The sequence below is a fragment of the Otolemur garnettii genome, unplaced genomic scaffold, assembly GCF_000181295.1.
Source record: "Otolemur garnettii isolate 467f Iridium unplaced genomic scaffold, OtoGar3 scaffold00042, whole genome shotgun sequence".
Classification (NCBI taxonomy): Eukaryota; Metazoa; Chordata; class Mammalia; order Primates; family Galagidae; genus Otolemur; species Otolemur garnettii.
Window position 1 is genome coordinate 2906370 of NW_003852437.1, and position 17994 is coordinate 2924363.

General features: G+C 39.7%; 1 protein-coding gene across 1 annotated transcript; it reads right to left on the minus strand.

Moving 5' to 3' along the window:
- Nucleotides 1-624: 624 nt before the first annotated feature.
- Nucleotides 625-17988, minus strand: RAB32 (RAB32, member RAS oncogene family). The gene is made up of 3 exons (XM_023513530.1): nucleotides 17797-17988; nucleotides 5368-5645; nucleotides 625-1375 (listed from the first exon to the last, which is right to left on the minus strand). Exons 2-3 carry the CDS (start codon nucleotides 5623-5625, stop codon nucleotides 1226-1228), a joined length of 408 nt encoding a protein of 135 aa, XP_023369298.1. The 5' UTR covers nucleotides 5626-5645; nucleotides 17797-17988; the 3' UTR covers nucleotides 625-1225.
- Between the last annotated feature and the right edge of the window lie 6 nt (nucleotides 17989-17994).

Here is a 17994-nt window from a genome sequence, read left to right on the forward strand (position 1 = left end):
TACATTAGCTTTGAAAAACCTCAACATTTCTTTGAAAGAAATTACATTGGACCTTTCTTAAGCCAATAAATTGACATAGTCTGATGAAGTCCCTTAAAAACAGTAGGCAATAAATATTCAAGTGCCGGTTCCAAAACAATCCGTGTAACCTAAAACACTTGTTCCCCCCTAATATTTTGAAATGAGAAAAAGTTTAAAAAAAATAGTAACAGTGAACAGTTTTTGAAGGCAGAAAAATATACCCCATATTACCTTCCTAAAACTACATTAATTCAAAAATAAAACTTCAAAACATCTGTCCTGTTTCTTGATGGGGTTAAATGGTAATACAAACACACAAATAATTGTGACTCTGCCTTAAGTTTCTCAAATATTATACACTTGAAGTGTCCAAAACCCAGTAAGACCACACATGACCTAGAAACTCGGCTGTCACTGCACGTGCTTTGACATCCATTCTCTCCTTCACCGTTCCTATTAGAGACTGAAAAGACTGGCTCCAGTAAGAGAGAATTAGACCAGTGATACCAATCAGACTGTCAGTTGCAAACAAAAACACACAGGAAGAAGAAGAGAGGAAGAACTAGGGAGGAGGAGAAAACACGCTAATCTATTCTGTTTCTAAGGGGTAGCGACCAGATCCAGAAGGAGACATCTGTAGTACAGGTGTGGCGTGGTCACGTTGTATTTAATGTTTAAGACATGTCACATCAGCTACAACTGGTCAAGTTACATGTAAGCATAACAATTGTATATGAAGTACACAAGTTTCAGATAGAAAATTGCTGGAGAAACTTCAAGGGGTTGTGGCGGACAGAGTATAAAAACCTCACTCAAAAGGGAGGATGGAATGAATACAAAGGCAAAATGTAGACTTTAACTGACCGTGAGGCTGTGGGTAAGGTTTTATTACCACCTACCCCTTACACTGAAAGCTACAACTTGGAAGGTAGTCTTACAAAATCCTGAGGAACTGTCGTTTAAAAAGATGTTAAGGAAGGACGTAAACATTATCCTCACTATATGGCAACAACAAAAGCCTAACGGTCATCTGGTAGGCTGTGGTGCTACTAGCAGGGACCGGTCTCAGATGTTCCATTTTCAAACTCATGTAGGCAATGCACGGTGGAGCTGCATTTTGAGGGGCCGTCTGTGGGAAGACCCGCAGCCGGCCTCTCTGTGCAACTCATTCTCAGGAACTCGCTGGGAAGATACAGGGGCCCTCTCAGCAACACTGGGATTTGCTCTCTGCTTTCAAGGTCTCTTGATCTAGTTTAATTTTGCCCACATCATTTTCTTCACTAGGAAAGCTTTGGTGGTTTGCAAGAATATTCTCCACTAGAAACCGGGCGGCTTCATCTATGTTAATGTTGTCCTGTAATGCAGAAATAAAGAATGGGATTAATTCTTAAAATAAAGCAGTAAGAGTATCAAGGGATCTAGGACACTCTGTCAGAGAGGGCATTACAAGTACACCAGCTACTATCTTCTCAAATACTAAAGTGTTTGCCCACTAAGAGTTCTATGCTGAGGAATGTGGCTATGGAAGGAACTTTCTTCTTTTTACCAAGTATACCTTTTCTCACGTTTCTGTTTTAGATTTTTGCCACTGAGTGTCAAACTATCTTGATGGTTGAAAATCAATCTTCACCCCACTCTGGGCTGTTCTCACATAACTGGAGGCACTCAGGCTGAGACATTTCTGCCCTAAAATATCTAATTCGAGTATTCAGGAGACATCGCAAAGAATAATTTAAAAGGGCCCAAACCGTATTAAAATGTGATCAATGTATCCTGTCACTTTTCCATCTCTTAAAACAAATTATTTCTTTTAGTCCTCAGGCATAAATGAACCTGAAACAACGGTCTGAGCATGAGGTTCACTAAGGATACCCTCCGGCATCATCAGCTGCCACAGCATCTGCACAACTGAACTACGAGTTGTCATTAAACACACAATAGGTGACAAAAGGCCAAAACTGCTTATTTTTTTAAATATTTAACTTTTCATTTTTTTAATAATTTGAGGTTTACAAAAACATTGCAAAATACTAACATTTCCTGTTTACCACGCACCTATATTTCTCAAATATTAATATCTTAGATAACCGAAGTACAGCTATCAAAATCAGGAAATTATCTGACAGGATTGATTCAGTATTAATCTATCAACCTTTTTCAAATTTCATCACTTACCTCAATGCCCTACTTCTGATCCAGGATCACAAGCTGCATTTTGTTGTCATGTCTCCCTGGTCCTTTTAAATGGGGAACAGTTCCTCAGTTTCCTTGCCTTTCGTGACTTTGACACTCTCAGCAATGGCCAATGAGTATCTTTCAGTCCGGGTCCGTTTGGGCTTGTTATTACATCAGGTTATACATTTGGGGCAATAACCAAACACTAGTGACCTGTCCCTCTCCTTGTATCAGAAAGCATACTTGTTTAAAGCTGGGTCTGGTTTTCCACCAAAGAGTGACTATTTTTCCCTTTGTACTCAACAATAGTAAGGGCTTATATGTAATTATCTTGTTTCTCACCACATGGTTCCTCACTGACGTTAGCATTGATTAATCCTTCCCTAAAACAATTCTGACCGTGGTGTTTAACAGTGAATTTTTGTTTCCAATCATTTCTTCTACTTTGATTAGTTGGAATTTTACACTTAGGAAAAAATTCATTTCCCTCCCACTATTTACTCATATTCACATATTCTCATTTTATTCTGTGAGTTAAAGCCATTTAGAATAACTATTGACTCTGTAGCTCAAATTGTCTTTGCTCTTTGGAGCTCCTGGCGTAGGCTCCTGTATCGTGACCTGTCTCTGTCCTTGTGTGCGAGCTTCCTTAGATTCTGGCACCACAAACTGTCTCAGTACCTCTTTGTTCTCCTTGTCCCATCGGCCCTGGAATCCGTCATTTCTCCAGGAATTTGCATCCTTTTTAATGGAGAATGGTATAAAAACCAAATTCTGAGGACTAGCTAAGTTCACTGGCTCTGGGGTCTCACTGCTAGAAGACAGAGCTAGTGAACGTGTGTCTGTGTGTTCACATCTGTAGCTACTTCGTCCCACGTTACACATGCACATATGCACATCTGAATGTATATAACATACATCAACACATACAATTTATTTATATAAAAATCTTAACATTCATTAAGTTCATGCCGCTGTCTCCAATCCTATCCGATCTCAGGAGGTTCACTGGAGCCTTCTTTCTCCCTTATTGGGACCTTTATGAGAAAATGAGCCACCGGAAGGAGCTGTGCTACGTACAAAGGCGTCTTTCATAGCATCCCCACAAGCTTTTCTTACTTCCACCCCCAAGATAAGCATGACATTTAATTCAAGTATTGACCTTCTGCAAGTCCAAGTGTCATTCAGTCCTCACCGACCCCATTATATCCAATAGTTGTAAAATTCTCCCCTGAACTTAGGATAAATCAGGAACAACAATTCCCGTATGTTAGTATAATTAGTCACAGCGTTTCATATTAGAACTCCGTTATTTGCCAGAAAGGTACAATGATAAAATTCATGAATTTAAAATTATTTTGCCTATGTCTGTCCTCCAGAAATTCAGACCACTGGAATTTAAGAAAAAATTAAATTTTAAGTTAGCTAGCTACTATTCTCTTGGAAACATGCTTTCTTTATTACTAAGGAAATTCTGCAGAAGCTACTTCTGTTACGTTTGTGGGGAAGCACAGAACATTACTCTTAACCAGGGTTTCCCTTCTCATCTCTGTGCGTAACTCTGTCTGTATGTGTAACAAAACCGATGACTTACATAGTCTCAAGCTACAAGTCACAGGACATGATGATTTATGAAGGTTACATCTAGATGCGGGGGGCAAGTTTTGGATTTATTACTTGAAAGATTAATTTGAATAAAACCTACAGCGGAATTTCATCTGTAACACATGGTACACAAAATTCCACCACCGAAATGCACGTTTGCATTAACGTTTTCATTTACTGTTCCCCCCTCACCCCACCCCTGAACCCAGCAAAGCTAGGAAGGAAAGCAAACTCCCCAGCAGGCATACAGAGAAGAGAGAGGGAGTGTCTGTCCAGAGCAAGGCCTTCTCTAAAGGAAGCCCTCCCTCCTTTGTGTGAGGCTAAGAGCTTACACAGCACCTCTGGACTTCACCTGTCTTCTACCACTGCTTTTTATTTATGAAACAAAATTTTAAGATGCTGTTTTATTTAAATTAACAGCCCCAAGCCTAAGGAATATACGCTTCTTTTCCAATGACTTTTCCAATAGACATCTTTTCCAATGACTCCGTCACTGCACAGTATATTTGGGCTGCATTTTGTACAGTCTCTCATTGCTTTGCTTTCATCATTTCAACCATCACTGGTGTAAAATAATCTTTTACTTTACTAGAAGGCGATCTTCTAGGAAAGCTAAAATTAGTCTGGTAGTAAACCTCCAGAATGTGCTCGGTGACTCAACAATGATATACACATATATCTACACACAAATGCATGTGTACATATCTATGTATGTGTATGTGTGTTTCTTTTATATATATAAAAGAAATCCAAAAAGCACACATTAAAAGCTGGAACTGTGTTAAGATTATACCACATTTATGGCCCAGTGTTTGTAATCACAGAATTTCTAAACATTTCATCCTTCTTACATAAGTATGATTTTTTAACCCTCCAATGTGAAGTTCCAACACAAATAATTCCTTTAATATTCTGTACTTATAATTTTCACCTTTGTATTCCTGTATATCAAGATTTTTGAACACCACCTTGGTGGGGCTTTTGTCCTTCAAAAAAATATTTATCTAGCTTCCCATAATGGATGAAAGAGAAGAAATCTCACTCTACTATTCATGAAACAGCATACCACAAATGCTGACATTTCCCTCAAATTCTTCCATACAGAGTTAATCTAAAACTCCTCAAACATCATCTGCATAAATCTTTTCTCTGACCTTTTCAATGCTTTCATTGGTCCTGCATGTGACACACATCTTCTCCAGGGGCATCTCCCTGAATTTCGTTAAGCCTTTGGCAAAAATCAAAAATGCTTGTGCTTGACAATACTCCCTTCTACTCCAGTTGCGTGAGAAGCACCTCGGTTAAAACCCAAACTCTCAGAAAATGCCATTTGCTTTTTGTTCTAAATAATCGCTCATTTTTATTGTAATGTGAAATCTGCTCTTTATTCCCTTCCCCATTAGCAATTTTGAAAAGTCTTGCTACAGACTGAAGCTAATATCTCTGCGAGGCTTTGCATTTGCTAGGCTTCCAAACGCCGCTCACATAAATCCATCTAAATACTTCACAGTTACAGCTCAGATTTATGAGCTCAATAGCAGAGCAGATAAGCAAAGCAGATCTCACCTTTGCAGAGGTTTCAAACCATCCAGTAAAGCCATGTTCACTGCAGAATTGGTCCATCTGGGAAGGACTCTGGCCACCATCCCTTTTTTGGTCGCATTTGTTAGCTAAGAGGACAGCAGGAATAGGGCTTCCATTTGGGAGATGAACTTTACTATCCAGATCATTCTTCCATTTTAAGACTGCCTCAAATGTGGAACCTCTTGATATATCAAAGACTACAAAAGCGCCAACAGCTTCCTTGTAGTACACCCGGGTCATGTTGCCAAACCGCTCCTGCCCTAGATGTAAATATAAGAAGTTGAAAAACTCATAATTCAGGCACAATCTACATTTAGGTATAACCCCTTTGATCCTAAGACTAATACTATAAACAAATATCTTCCATTCCACAGCAGCATAAACTGATGGGATGAATGACATCCATAGAGAACCATGAGCCACGAAGCAGAAGTGGCTGATAATCTGGGCTGTGCGCATCATTTTCCAGCTTTATGTTCTGTGCACGTACAAACACATTGACCATAAACACGGATATGGCAGTATTGCAGGCTACAAGTTCTGTTATCTCCTCCACTTCTGCCTTTGACTTAACAGAAGAGAGGCGCTAAAGGAAAAACAAGTAAACCTAGGAGTCGATGAAGAAGAGACAGGAATAGAAGAACTAAAGCTTGCAGGAAGAAGATAAGCACAGAGGAACATGCTAGTCAAATTGATTAGGACTGGACCAGAGATAAAGCAGCTCATGTTCTCAACTCATCTCTCTTCACATCTCCTACCTTTACCCACTGTTGACTCAATATGCAAGTTTGCTCCCTTCTAAGAAGCAGGCGGTGAAAACCTGTCACTTCAGAACAAAAAGTGGAACAAGTGGTTGTGTTATTATAAGAAGGATCAATCACAGAGTTCATTGTACTTGTAAATAATTTAACTTATGTTAAACACTTTGGGGAAAATCTCCTGCTTCGTATATTATATAGGACACTCCGCAAAGCATTTTCTTCCTGTCCGCTGTCATACTAGTCTTTGACACAGGAAGGGCCCTTATCTCCATCTGACAGCTGACAAAAAGAACAGCTAACGAGATGCTTGGCCATGATGATAGTGGCAGTGACTGAAGAAGACAGGACTAGCCTCCTGGTCTTCTGACTCCCACACACTTATGGGAATACCATGCCAGCCATTCTGAATTGTCTTTCAGTTCCTTGGCTCCTAATGCTTAGACTTGTGGGTTGTCAAATCACTGACTAGAGTGTGAAGAAAAATGACTGGCAATCCATGCCATGAGGAGTTTCAACAGAGACACAACAGCTTACAGAACCTAAACTATTTGCTGCCAGACCTTTTAGAGAAAAAAGTTACTGATTCCTACTGTCTAGGAACCTAGGACTTTTCTGTATCTTGAATTGGAAGTGGCATGTAAAAATTCACGAAGATATTCATTAAGGTCTGTGCATGTAAGTTATACTTCAAGTTCAAAAAAAATCTACAGAATGCCAGAGAAGCTCTGCATACGCGTCGGGTAGGTTTATTAAGTTCTTGGAAACTTTATGGCATGATGAAAGCTTAACTGTGCTTTTTAAAGATGGTGCCAATTAAACATGGCAAAACCTTAAACTATTAGCTAATTATATGCTGTACTTTGAATGGTGAAAATGGTTTTACAAAGGAAAACAAACTTGATGAAAATTCGGCTACACTAGAGAATGAAAATACTAAGCACCCAAGGTTCAAGCAAGCCCAGCAAGAGGCTTCTTCTACTGAAATATGCCACCTGGCCAAGAGCTCTTTAGGGACTACCTAAGACCCCCACACAGCTCTACACTGACATTCTAGCTTGCTGAGTTATAACTTCAATAGTATACTGCTTTTCTATATATTCTGCAATCATTGAATCCAGACAGCAAATTAGGATCAAATATAAATGATCCAGCATCAAAAGGTCAAGACCTCACATTTAGGGAACTAGCTTATTTTCTAAAAGTATAGTTAAATATGCTTCCTATTTTAATGAGTTTATGGTCTCTTTTTTAAAAAATTTTTAACTACGGCTCAGAGTCCATAGCACAGTGGTTACAGCGCCAGCCACATACACTGAGGCTGGTGGGTTCAAACCAGGCCTGGGCCTGCTAAACAACAATGACAACTGCAACAACAACAAAAAAAATAGCTGGGTGTTGTGGTGGGCACCTATAGTCCCAACTACTTGGGAGGCTGAGGCAAGAGAATCTCTTTAAGCCCAAGAGTTAGAGGTTGCTTTAAGCCGTGATGCCACAGCACTCTACTGAGGACAACATAGTGAGATTCTGTCTCAAAAAAAAGAAAAAAAAAATCTGAACTAATCCATTAGTGTTTCAGAGATATTCTCCAATAGGCAAAGCAAGTAAACACACAAACTTCTAAAGCACATGAAGTTTAATTAGGGAGTAGAAAAAGATTATGTTTAAAATAATATTTTTAACATGAAGTTAAGAGTTACTCTCAAAAAACCTAATACCTTATAACCTAATATTAACTGTATTTTCCAAAGGTTTACAATGCATAGACACACCAAACTCTCCTGGGTGTTAAACTTAACCTATTGCCACCCTAGTAACACATCTCACATCTTCGCCATGGTTTCACCCTCTGTCATTTTAACTGCTCCTTTACTGTTCTCTAATACAAAGAACTCCAGAGGAAAACATTAATAATACAGTAAAATGTCTGTCAGTTGACCATGCAAGAAAGTGTAACAAACTAGTCAACACAGGAACTTCCATTGAGTACCTGTGGTGTACGTCCAGTCCATAAAAATTAGGTCAACTTAAGGAAGTGGTTAAAGGAAGTGGTCCACTATGTCTGCTATGTCTATGAAGATCCTAGGCTTCTGCATTTCTAAATGCACAGAGGGTTACACTTTTCTGCCCCTCTAAGGAGTAGCCATGAAACTTGACTTGGCCAGTAAAATAGGAACAGAAACGTTGCTTCTAAGCAGAATTAGTAGCTGCTGGTGACCTTGTCCTGCCACAGCAAAGTTGAACCCTGACTTCGAGATGATGTTTCATGAGATGATGGACTCAGCTAGCCCAGATCTTCAGGTGACTCCAACAAGAAACCACCCTCACACCCATCACCACCACCCCAACTCCCACAGCCCTCTATGACATCTAGCAAAAGTAACAAGTAATTATTTTAAGCCACTCAGATTTTTAATGTTGTTTGGCACCCCAACATAACCTGGACTTCCTGACTGGTACAACTCCCAAATGCTTTTTTAGCTCTTATTTACTTTTCTTATTTCTTTTCAAAACTCCAGATCTCATTTCTTCTAAAAAGTGTATTAGGCTCCTACGTAATGTATGAGGCATTGTGCTGGACACTGGTGGAAATAATGAAACAATGAAAATGATTTCCTCTCATAGGTGCTGATAGTCTATTTGAAGAAAGGGGCAACATGACACCACACCGTACTAGGTGTAATCAGAGACATCCTGAGCATATGGGGGACCAAACAAGGAGACACTGCTCACTGAAGTATAGAAGCATAAGCAAACCTTGCTAGTTTTCTTTAAGGTATACTATCAAGAGAGACTATACAAACTTATTTATGGTGAAACTCTAGTATCTTCCTAAGTTATCTTTATTCTTTCATGCCCACACTTAACTTTCATGCTGGGGTGTAGCACCATAATAGCAGGTGTGCAGGGAGGCCGGCCAGAGGCTGTGCTCACCATCGGTCATCGACCTGGCTTCATGTTTAACTTCTAGATGCCGATTTCCCAACTGTGTTGAGTCATCCCCTTTAGAACTATGCATTCTATTACTTTCCCTTTCATAACATCATAGGAGTCAGCTCCTCATAGTTTTAAAAAAGGGCTAAGCATCAAACACATGGGAAAGACTTTGACATTCCAATTTTCATTGCATTGAAATTCTATAGAATATTTTATCTTTTTAGACAAAAGTTCAGTCCCTAAAGTCTTTATTATTCGTGGATTCTACTTTCCACAAAAACATAAATAAAATGCAGGCAATTCTTGCCATACTGAATGTTCTGGGTTGTGTCTCATCACAGAAGAGGACTGGGTAGAGGAAGAAAAGTCTATAATTATTAAATACAAAAATCAAGCTGCATAAGTTTTGCTTCATGGGGAAGAGTGTGTGTAGAGTTAAAGTATGTAGCAGTACGAAAGTTCATCAGAATCTGGGAGATCTTCCCCTTAACGGGTGTGTAGAGCTAGTTCAGATGAGTTCAGGGAAAACGCTGGGCAATGCTGTCTTCTTTGACCAATGCTACAATAGTCATTACTTACTATATCTGAGATGTACCCTAAATTGTCTAGTCCAACTTCTTATTTTATAGAGGAGAAAATAAAATCCCAGGGAGATAAAATTTCTTAAACTTCCTAGGTTGACTTGCTATCTAATGTGCTGTCTGTTAGCCAGATATTAGTATTTGCTAGAGTATAAATTCCCTTATGTGTCTCTGTCGTCCTACCAACGTCATACCCCATTCTCTGTGCCACCTTGTGCTTTACAATAGCAGCCAAGGTAAGATTCCCTACTGCTGAGTGAACCCATCACCGTGATATGAGGAACAGGCTTCGTCATCCATATTAATGTTGACATACTGCCAGAATATCCCAAATGACTATAAAAATGTTTTGTTCCTTCTCTAGAATAAGGAAGCTTCATTATAACTTGACGTTCCAGCAATTAGAAGGGAGCAAAAGAAAACAGTGCTAGTCATACAGACTACACACAATCTTGTATACGCCTAAATGAATGGACCTTACAGTACGTACTCATGTTGGCAAAAGAGTATCTTAAGGCTTATCTTAGTATTTCGGAGTACCCAACACCAATGATGTTGAAAAGGAGTTGAAAACAACAAAAGTAACATGTTTCCAAGAATATGTATTCCCATTAAGTTAAAGGAAAACCACAAATTAGTGTGCCCTCTATCTTTATATCTGATGCAAATTTCAAAAGGAAGATAATTTCCCTTCAGATTTGAAAAAGGAAGTATTAAATTCCGAAACACAAGCCAAGGATACTTTCGCTCATGACCTTCATCACTGGTTTAAGTTTTTAAGGTTTGAATCCGTATTTTATATTTATGCTCCCATTTGATAAGTAGTCTAAACGTGGCTTTTAAAGTTAGGTTAAATTCAAACTATAAACTTTACAACTGAGACCACATCAAAACCACAGGAAAAAATGGTGGTTAGTTTCCCACGTATAAATGCTTATCTTTTTCCCGCCTGCTGAAAATCACCAAGCTACATATTCTTAGCTCAAGGTATTTTGATGATTTAGTTTCTACTCAGTAGGTATAAAGTCTTTATGGAAAATTCCTTAAATTCATTGTGCAATCCAGAGAGAAAATGCTTCTAATAAGCTAAGTTAGTCCTTGGTCCTAAGATGATAATTATCCACTAAAATTTTTCTAACTTGATACAGATAATAATGTGATACTATGATGAATCCCAGGTTTTATATACAAGAGACTACACTATGTAAGCACACAGGCTTTGCTATTTTTAGGGTATCAAGGCAATGAGTCATATACTTTATCAAGCCATTCTAAACTTGCCCAAGCATTATGCTGTAACATACCGAAATTATAGGCACTGTTAGAAGTAAAGCAATTTCTTACATTAAAGAACCACCATAACACTAACCAATAAAGCAGTTTAACTAAAAACAGACTGTACTACTCCTCCCACTACTCCACCCACTAGCTTGTACAATTTTATAAAAAACGAGTGGCTATATTAACTCAGATAAAACTATATGGCATCAAAGCAGTACACCATATGAGCTTGAATTTGACATACACCAGATTTCATAGTTTAATACTGCATGATTAGAAGATAAAAGGAGTCACTCGACTTTACACAATCCTAGTTTGTTTAGTTTTCCTTTCTATCAGATGTAAGATGAGAGTGAGACAGTGTAACACAGTAGTTAAACCTTTGGAGTCAGAAATAGGGGAAGTCATGCTTTAACTCTGCAAAAGCATAAGCACAACTTAGGCAAATCCATTAACCCTTTTGAAACTCAGTTTATGCATCTTGAAATTAGAAATAATTCCTACTCCTCATGATTTTTAAGTACAAATGAGGATGAAAGTGGCTAGAAAACAGCCCTTAAAAAATGCTAAGTGTTATTACAGGAAGGTTAATAACCAAAAGTTTCCAACTTTAGGAGTCTATGCTTTTATCTGCAAATGTGCTTCCACGTAGAGAAGTACTGTAGGTAAAGAAAGGCAAGGTTGCTATTTAAATCACATACAAAGCATCATTTTTATTCATTCATCACGTTTTGTGATTGAGATTAAATAAATCTGTCAACAGAAATAACAAAGCTGAAGGAAGAAAAAATAGAAAAAATGCCTAAAAGAAAGGAAAATAAACAAACTGCTGTTGAGATGGTAGCAATAGTATTAAAGAGCAGTCTTCCAAATTACCCGCTCCCATGCGTGTGCCAATTTGGACTGGACTTAATTCTTTTTACTAATTTGAAACAGCTGGGCTTTTGCTTTTGTGACGTTGTGGTCAATGCCTAAGTTCTGCATATAATATACAACTATTATATTCACATCCTCTGTGGTGACTAAAAGGAGCAGCTAACTTAAATCGATTTAAGTTAGGAAGTCAAATCAAAGTGTCTTATAGATCTGTGTCCAGAGTCTTGAAAGTGTGAGATATTGAGCTTTTTCTTTTTCGACTAATTTATTCACCAAGAGAAAAAAAAAAATCCTGTCTCTGTCTTGTAAATTACTTTTGTATCCATATACCAGGAAGGAGAGGCTTGGAGACTCTGATGCTGTGAAACTTAGAAAGGAACTTAGGGATCATGGAAGGTGTGGGAGAGTGGGGGCAGCGAGGAGGAGGTGTGTGTAAGTGCAAAAAGTTCTGGGCGCATAGAAGCTGAGCATGTTGGCAGGGTGCTACCAAGCTGAGGACAGAACGGTGAATTTCAACTTTAGTGTAAGTCAGAATCCCCATCCACAGTGCTTGTTAGATTGTGTATTTCCAAGCCCTTCGTCTACTAATTCGGATTTGGTGCAAGTATGGACGATTGCTAGTTGCCAATGACACCAACATTCCTTTAGAGAGTTTTTTTTTTTTTGAAGTTTTTGGCCAGAGCTAGGTTTGAACCCACCACCTCCAGTATATGGGGCCAGTGTCCTGCTCTTTTGAGCCACAGGCAGTGCCCTCCTTTACAGAATTTTACTGGGGGAGGTAAAGTGCCTAGATTAAGACAAAAGTGCCAGCATTTGCAGCTGCCCTCGCAGCTGGGCACATCCATTTGATTGAACCACAGAGACCAGTAACACAGCCTAGGGATAGCTGGGTGGCGAACTGTCAGCCTTAGTCCATGAAGACTTTTGGGTGCAGCTCACCAGGCTTGGACTTCACAAGTGCAGATGATGCCAAATCTACTGGTTCTATTGATGCTGAAGAATTTGCCTTTTGAGCACCTCAGGTGATTGGGATGGAGGTGGTGCTAAAAAAAAAAAAACTTGACATATTTAGCTTAATATCAAAAGGCAATAAAAACCACTGCAGAAGATGCTTAAGGAAAATATCTGGACAAAAGTAAGGGAAAGAGAAGGAAAGAAGAGAGCATGAGCTTGTTAGATACAAAGACTGTTAGATCCTTAAAACCCTACTATCCATTCATCTTCATGGGGTTCTAACTCTCTCAAAAGAACAGTGAAGGCCTGCTACCTGTTTCTAGCCTACTCAATCACAAAAATACAAAAATCTTCTGAAAACATAATTGAACAGAATTCTAACGTTCCTTGATCTTTGTCTCATCCTCCAGAAGTCTCCGCACATTTCTATGTATGCTTTTCACCATCCAAGAGAACATCTCAACGACTTAAACCTGTCCACTTAGCCCACTCTCTATTACTTAAGTGTTGATTAAGTGTGAAATCCTGACTATTTTAAGGATACGCTATTTCTGAGCTATAAATCTGAAAACTTCAAATTTTTCTAACTTGGAAGAGCACATTCTCTCATCTCGCAAACTCTTTTAGTGAATGTCTAGGAATGTGTATTAAATGTGCCTTTTATTTTCCGTATTTTATGGTTCTTTGATATCCTGTGGCCTTGCTGGCCTGGGAAGGCACTGCCTCTCCCAGGGCTATTTCTAGAGCTAGCCAAGAACCTGCTGCCTCAGGGAGCACCCCTGACATGCAAGCCAACCAATCCTGAGTCTATGCCCTGCTGTCTGCCTCCTTGCGTAGGCTTCTGCAGTCTGGGATACTATCCCCTTGCCCCACATCACCCCCCAGCGTCATTAGTGGACAACTAGAGGCCACCCCTACTGCCTAAAGCCCTCTGAAGTAATTCAAACAAGCTAATCCAAAACTTGCTCAGCCTGCCTATCCATTCCTTCTTGTGAAAATAATAAAGTCTCTAATGCATAAATCCCTTGCTCCTGTCTCCTGACCAGCCCTGGGGCTTTTCCCTTCAGTACGGTGGGGTGTGGTATGCCCCTACTCTCGAGAACTTTAAGTAACAAAACACTTTTCAATGGCAATCATCTCCTGATGTGTTGGCCTCAGCATACCTGAAGAAAAACACAATCCTGGGTACATTTTCAAAAGGTGTAAGAATCACTGAAACTTCCAAATTGAAAGCTTAAGAAAATGGGGAGGTCAGGATAACATATACATGACTAATTTAGGGTTAACCCAAACATTTGGAAAGTTAAAAAAGAATTGTGCCGTTTTGATACCAATCAAAAACTGGCTATGTTATTAAAAGCTTTCTGTTTTCCTAAGTGAGACATGAAACCTGCCTCCATGCAGTGCCACTGGTTACCTGTGTTTTCTTGGTCAAGTTACTACCCCTGTCCCTGCACTTAGATTATAGGGTCTCTAAAAGCCTGTTATTCATTCTCAATCCAAAAGGTAGAGTGGTCCAGCAAGTGGCTGGGAACAAAGGCAAGTTTCAGAACTTCCTATCTATCCATGCTGGACTATCTCTACCGTTAACCTGAGCATCTTTCAGCTTGTGTGAGCTGAGACAACTAAGGATGGTAACATACTCACAAGGGAAAGTTGACAGGCATATCATTATCAGAGGAATTTCCATATACAGTAATAAATATATGCTGTTACACCGACCAAATGCCAGTGAGCAATTGTGAATGCACAGTCCAGACTGTAGCACCCAAGGGGGACTGTGAAAGATTTAAAGATTCAAAATGGTACAGTTAGCTTTGTTTGTGATTCAGCAGGGCAACTGAGCTTGAGTAAGGCTGAGGATGGCAAGAGAAAAGCCTTCTGCATGAGTTTGTGATCAGACACCAATAACACTCTAGGAAACTTACTGCAGTATTCTGTGTTGAAGACAGAGACTACAAATAACTATGTGGGTTAGATCCTCAAAGCACTGCTTCTTCATATTTAGAATAAACTTAACTATTACTAATCTCTGACTAGTAGATACTTTTAAGGTCAGGAAAGTATCAGAGGTAATACTCCAGTACTCTTGCTCATAAAAGACTATAGAAGAGTTATGAAAAAGACAGGAAGAGATTACCAGTTTAATAATGGGCAAAATACTAGAGGGAACAAGGAATTTGGGTTACACATTCTTCTTTAGGATGGGAAACAAAACAAGGAAAAATGGATTTAGGTATAGCCAAAACAACTGATAATATCTTCCAAGCATGCGTTTGACGCTTGGGTAAATATTATTTTCATGAGCTTCAGAGTAGATCTTTGGACTAAAAGGGTGTTCAGATTTTTATAAAGAAATTTTGATCCTAAAAGGCAAATCAATCACTTCAGTGAATACATGAAGACTAATGTTTGTTAGAATGAAATGGACAGACTTTTTAAAGATTTAACCTAGACCCGTCATTGACCTTGCCTGGGAAATTCTGCAGTTGCTAATAAGCAAGAAGCTTACAATAAATAGTAAGCACTAAAGGAAAATCAGAAGCATCTCTTGCCTTGTCTTAATTTAGATCCTAGTTTGTTAGGGTCTTCAAAATCTTATCAAAGACTTCAATATTTCAGTCCATTTCGGGTGTTTTAGTGGAGCAGCATTCTCAAAGCAGGTATGAATTAAGGGACAGCAATCCTCTTACACAAAAATTGCATTAAACTCTATGTGTATTTTTAAATCTGCTAAATCTGCTTAGTTACATTTACAGAAAACATAGAGCCCATCATACTTGACAACGTCCTGTAGGATAGAGAACACTGACGTAATTTTACTGCCATGCTCACCACTGAAGCAAAACAAAGAAAGAAATAAAATCTAAGTAGTAATAATACCACCACATCTTAAGTTAGTCATAGCAAGTGGACAGCTCCAACAACTGTTTCGATATCAAGGAATATTTCTATTCTTTGAGGATTAAATCTAATCCAACTCTGTTACGACATAAGGTAAACATGTCTAGCCATCGGGGAAATTTTGGGAGCGGTCTTCAGTTTCTTTTCATTACATCATTACCACTTAATTCAAATGGTATGAGCCAGGATTCGCTAGTAGCTTAAATATTTGAACCACGCAGAATGATGTAGCTCCCCAAACCTTAGGCTAAAACTAAGCAATTTTTGTCTCTCAACTTCTTTATATTAAGATTCCATCTCTGGAAAACTTTACTTATAAAGTGAGCCTCATAATTTCTAATTACCTCAATAAGTTTACCTCTAGCTTTGTTAATTACTGGCATGTACTTGCTGATTGGTGTAATAGAAATTGCTACAATATCTGATATCCAGTAATCCCTTTTGGAGATGTTAAAATTCTGCTTTCCTTCCTAGCAACGCTCAAACTTTGGATTTAGTCAAAAGCGCAAGGATATCTCCCCAGCTAGACAGATGTATATCAGTCCGATAAAGATCAGCAATATCCCCTTCCTGCCTACTAAGGCTTGTTTAAAAAAAGGTGTCAAGAGGTGACACCCAGGAAGAAAACTCCAGCTTTTTTCCCTTCAAGTCTCTAAATATAAGCATTTTAATTTGAAGGTTAAAAACGCAACTGTGCCATAAAAATCTAGTTAGTCATACTCATTCACCTGCAGTGGCACCCATCTATAATTTTATAGCTAAAATACTATTACTATTTTACATAAAGAATAAGGCAGAGTCAATCACCCTTCTAAGCAGGGCCTTCAAATCGCCTTTGTGGAAATCCTGAGCTACACTGAAGATTCCCGAGGGTTCACCGTCACATGGTAAGGCAACTTTTAGAATCCATGACTTTGTCAAGTTGTAATAATACTGTTCCTTAGCGTGCAACAGCAGGAAGTGTTTCGTAAAAAGTGTCTGGCTTCAAAAGATGACTTTCAAACGAACTTTTGGGTTTTAGTAACCAAAAAAAAAAAAAAAGTTGAGCCCAAAGCCGATTACCAGCTTTCTTGGAGGCACTGATGTACATAAATTTATTCTCATATCTGTGGTAGAGAAATTGCTCTTAAATCAATGAGTTATAGGTTACATTTTTTCAATACTTTCTCATGTAACAAGCTAGAATACTTAGCAGATAGGTGTGTGTCCCCCACACCTCCCACCTTCTGCCTCCAGCCAGGTATATATGGGCTTCAGTGTAGGGTCAGTAGGATGAAAGATGTGACCCAAAGTGGCTTCCAACCCTGAACAAATTCCCACTGGATACTCTACTACGGATGCAGCTTCTGAATACCTGCAGTGATTAAGCAGGGTAACTGTTGGTACTCTTTCCCTAACGAAACTTTACAGAAGTTAACATCTTTTTAAATGCCCACATCCCACCCATCACAGCAGCCAGAGTTCAAGGGCTTATGAACTAGAGCAAGAAGTGTACTCCCTTACAAGGACGGATTCTCTGTTCCAAAGGACAAGTGAAACCAGATGCCAGAGGAACAGTGTATTTGGGATGGGTTGGGGGGAAGGGGCAAGCATAGAGCCAGGTGTTGGTTTAGGGAGGGAGGAAGCAGAGTGGAAAGTTTACAGAAAAGCTTTCCTAAATCTTCGCCTGGTGACCTGAGGGCAAGTTATCGGTGGAATGGAATTTGCCGCCCAAAGGCGGGTCTCACAGCCAAAGGATGGTGATAAAAAATGATCTGGAAAGGAACCTGGCTTTTGGTCTTGGTTGAGTCTCTAACCAGGAGTGCGAGTTTAGGGAAGTCATCCAGACACTCTGACCTTCCCTAAGGGCTCAGTGAGAGCAGCCGTCCCAAGTCCTCTCCGTGTGTTATAAACTTGTCAGTTCTCAGAGTTGAGACTCCTGAAAAGGCCCCAGGGCTTCTTCCCCTCCGGTCAGGAGAGAGCGGCCCTCCGTCCGCATCTCGCCATTTGGTTCGGCCTCTGTCCCCCCAAGCCCACACGGGCAGGCAGTTCAGGCAGAGTAGGGAAGGAAGAAAGGGGACAGAGTAGGGAAGGAAGAAAGGGGACAGAGTGGGGCCCATGGCCCAGGTGGCCGCGCTTACCCGCGATGTCCCACAGCTGCAGTCGCACCAGCGTCCTGCTGTCCCAGTTGAGGACCTTGAGGGCGAAGTCCACCCCGATGGTGGCCCTGTAGTGCTGCGAGAAGAGCTGGTGGACATAGCGCTTGATGATGCTGGTCTTCCCCACCCCGAGCTCCCCAATGACCAGCACCTTGAAGAGGTGCTCGCGGGTCTCGGGGG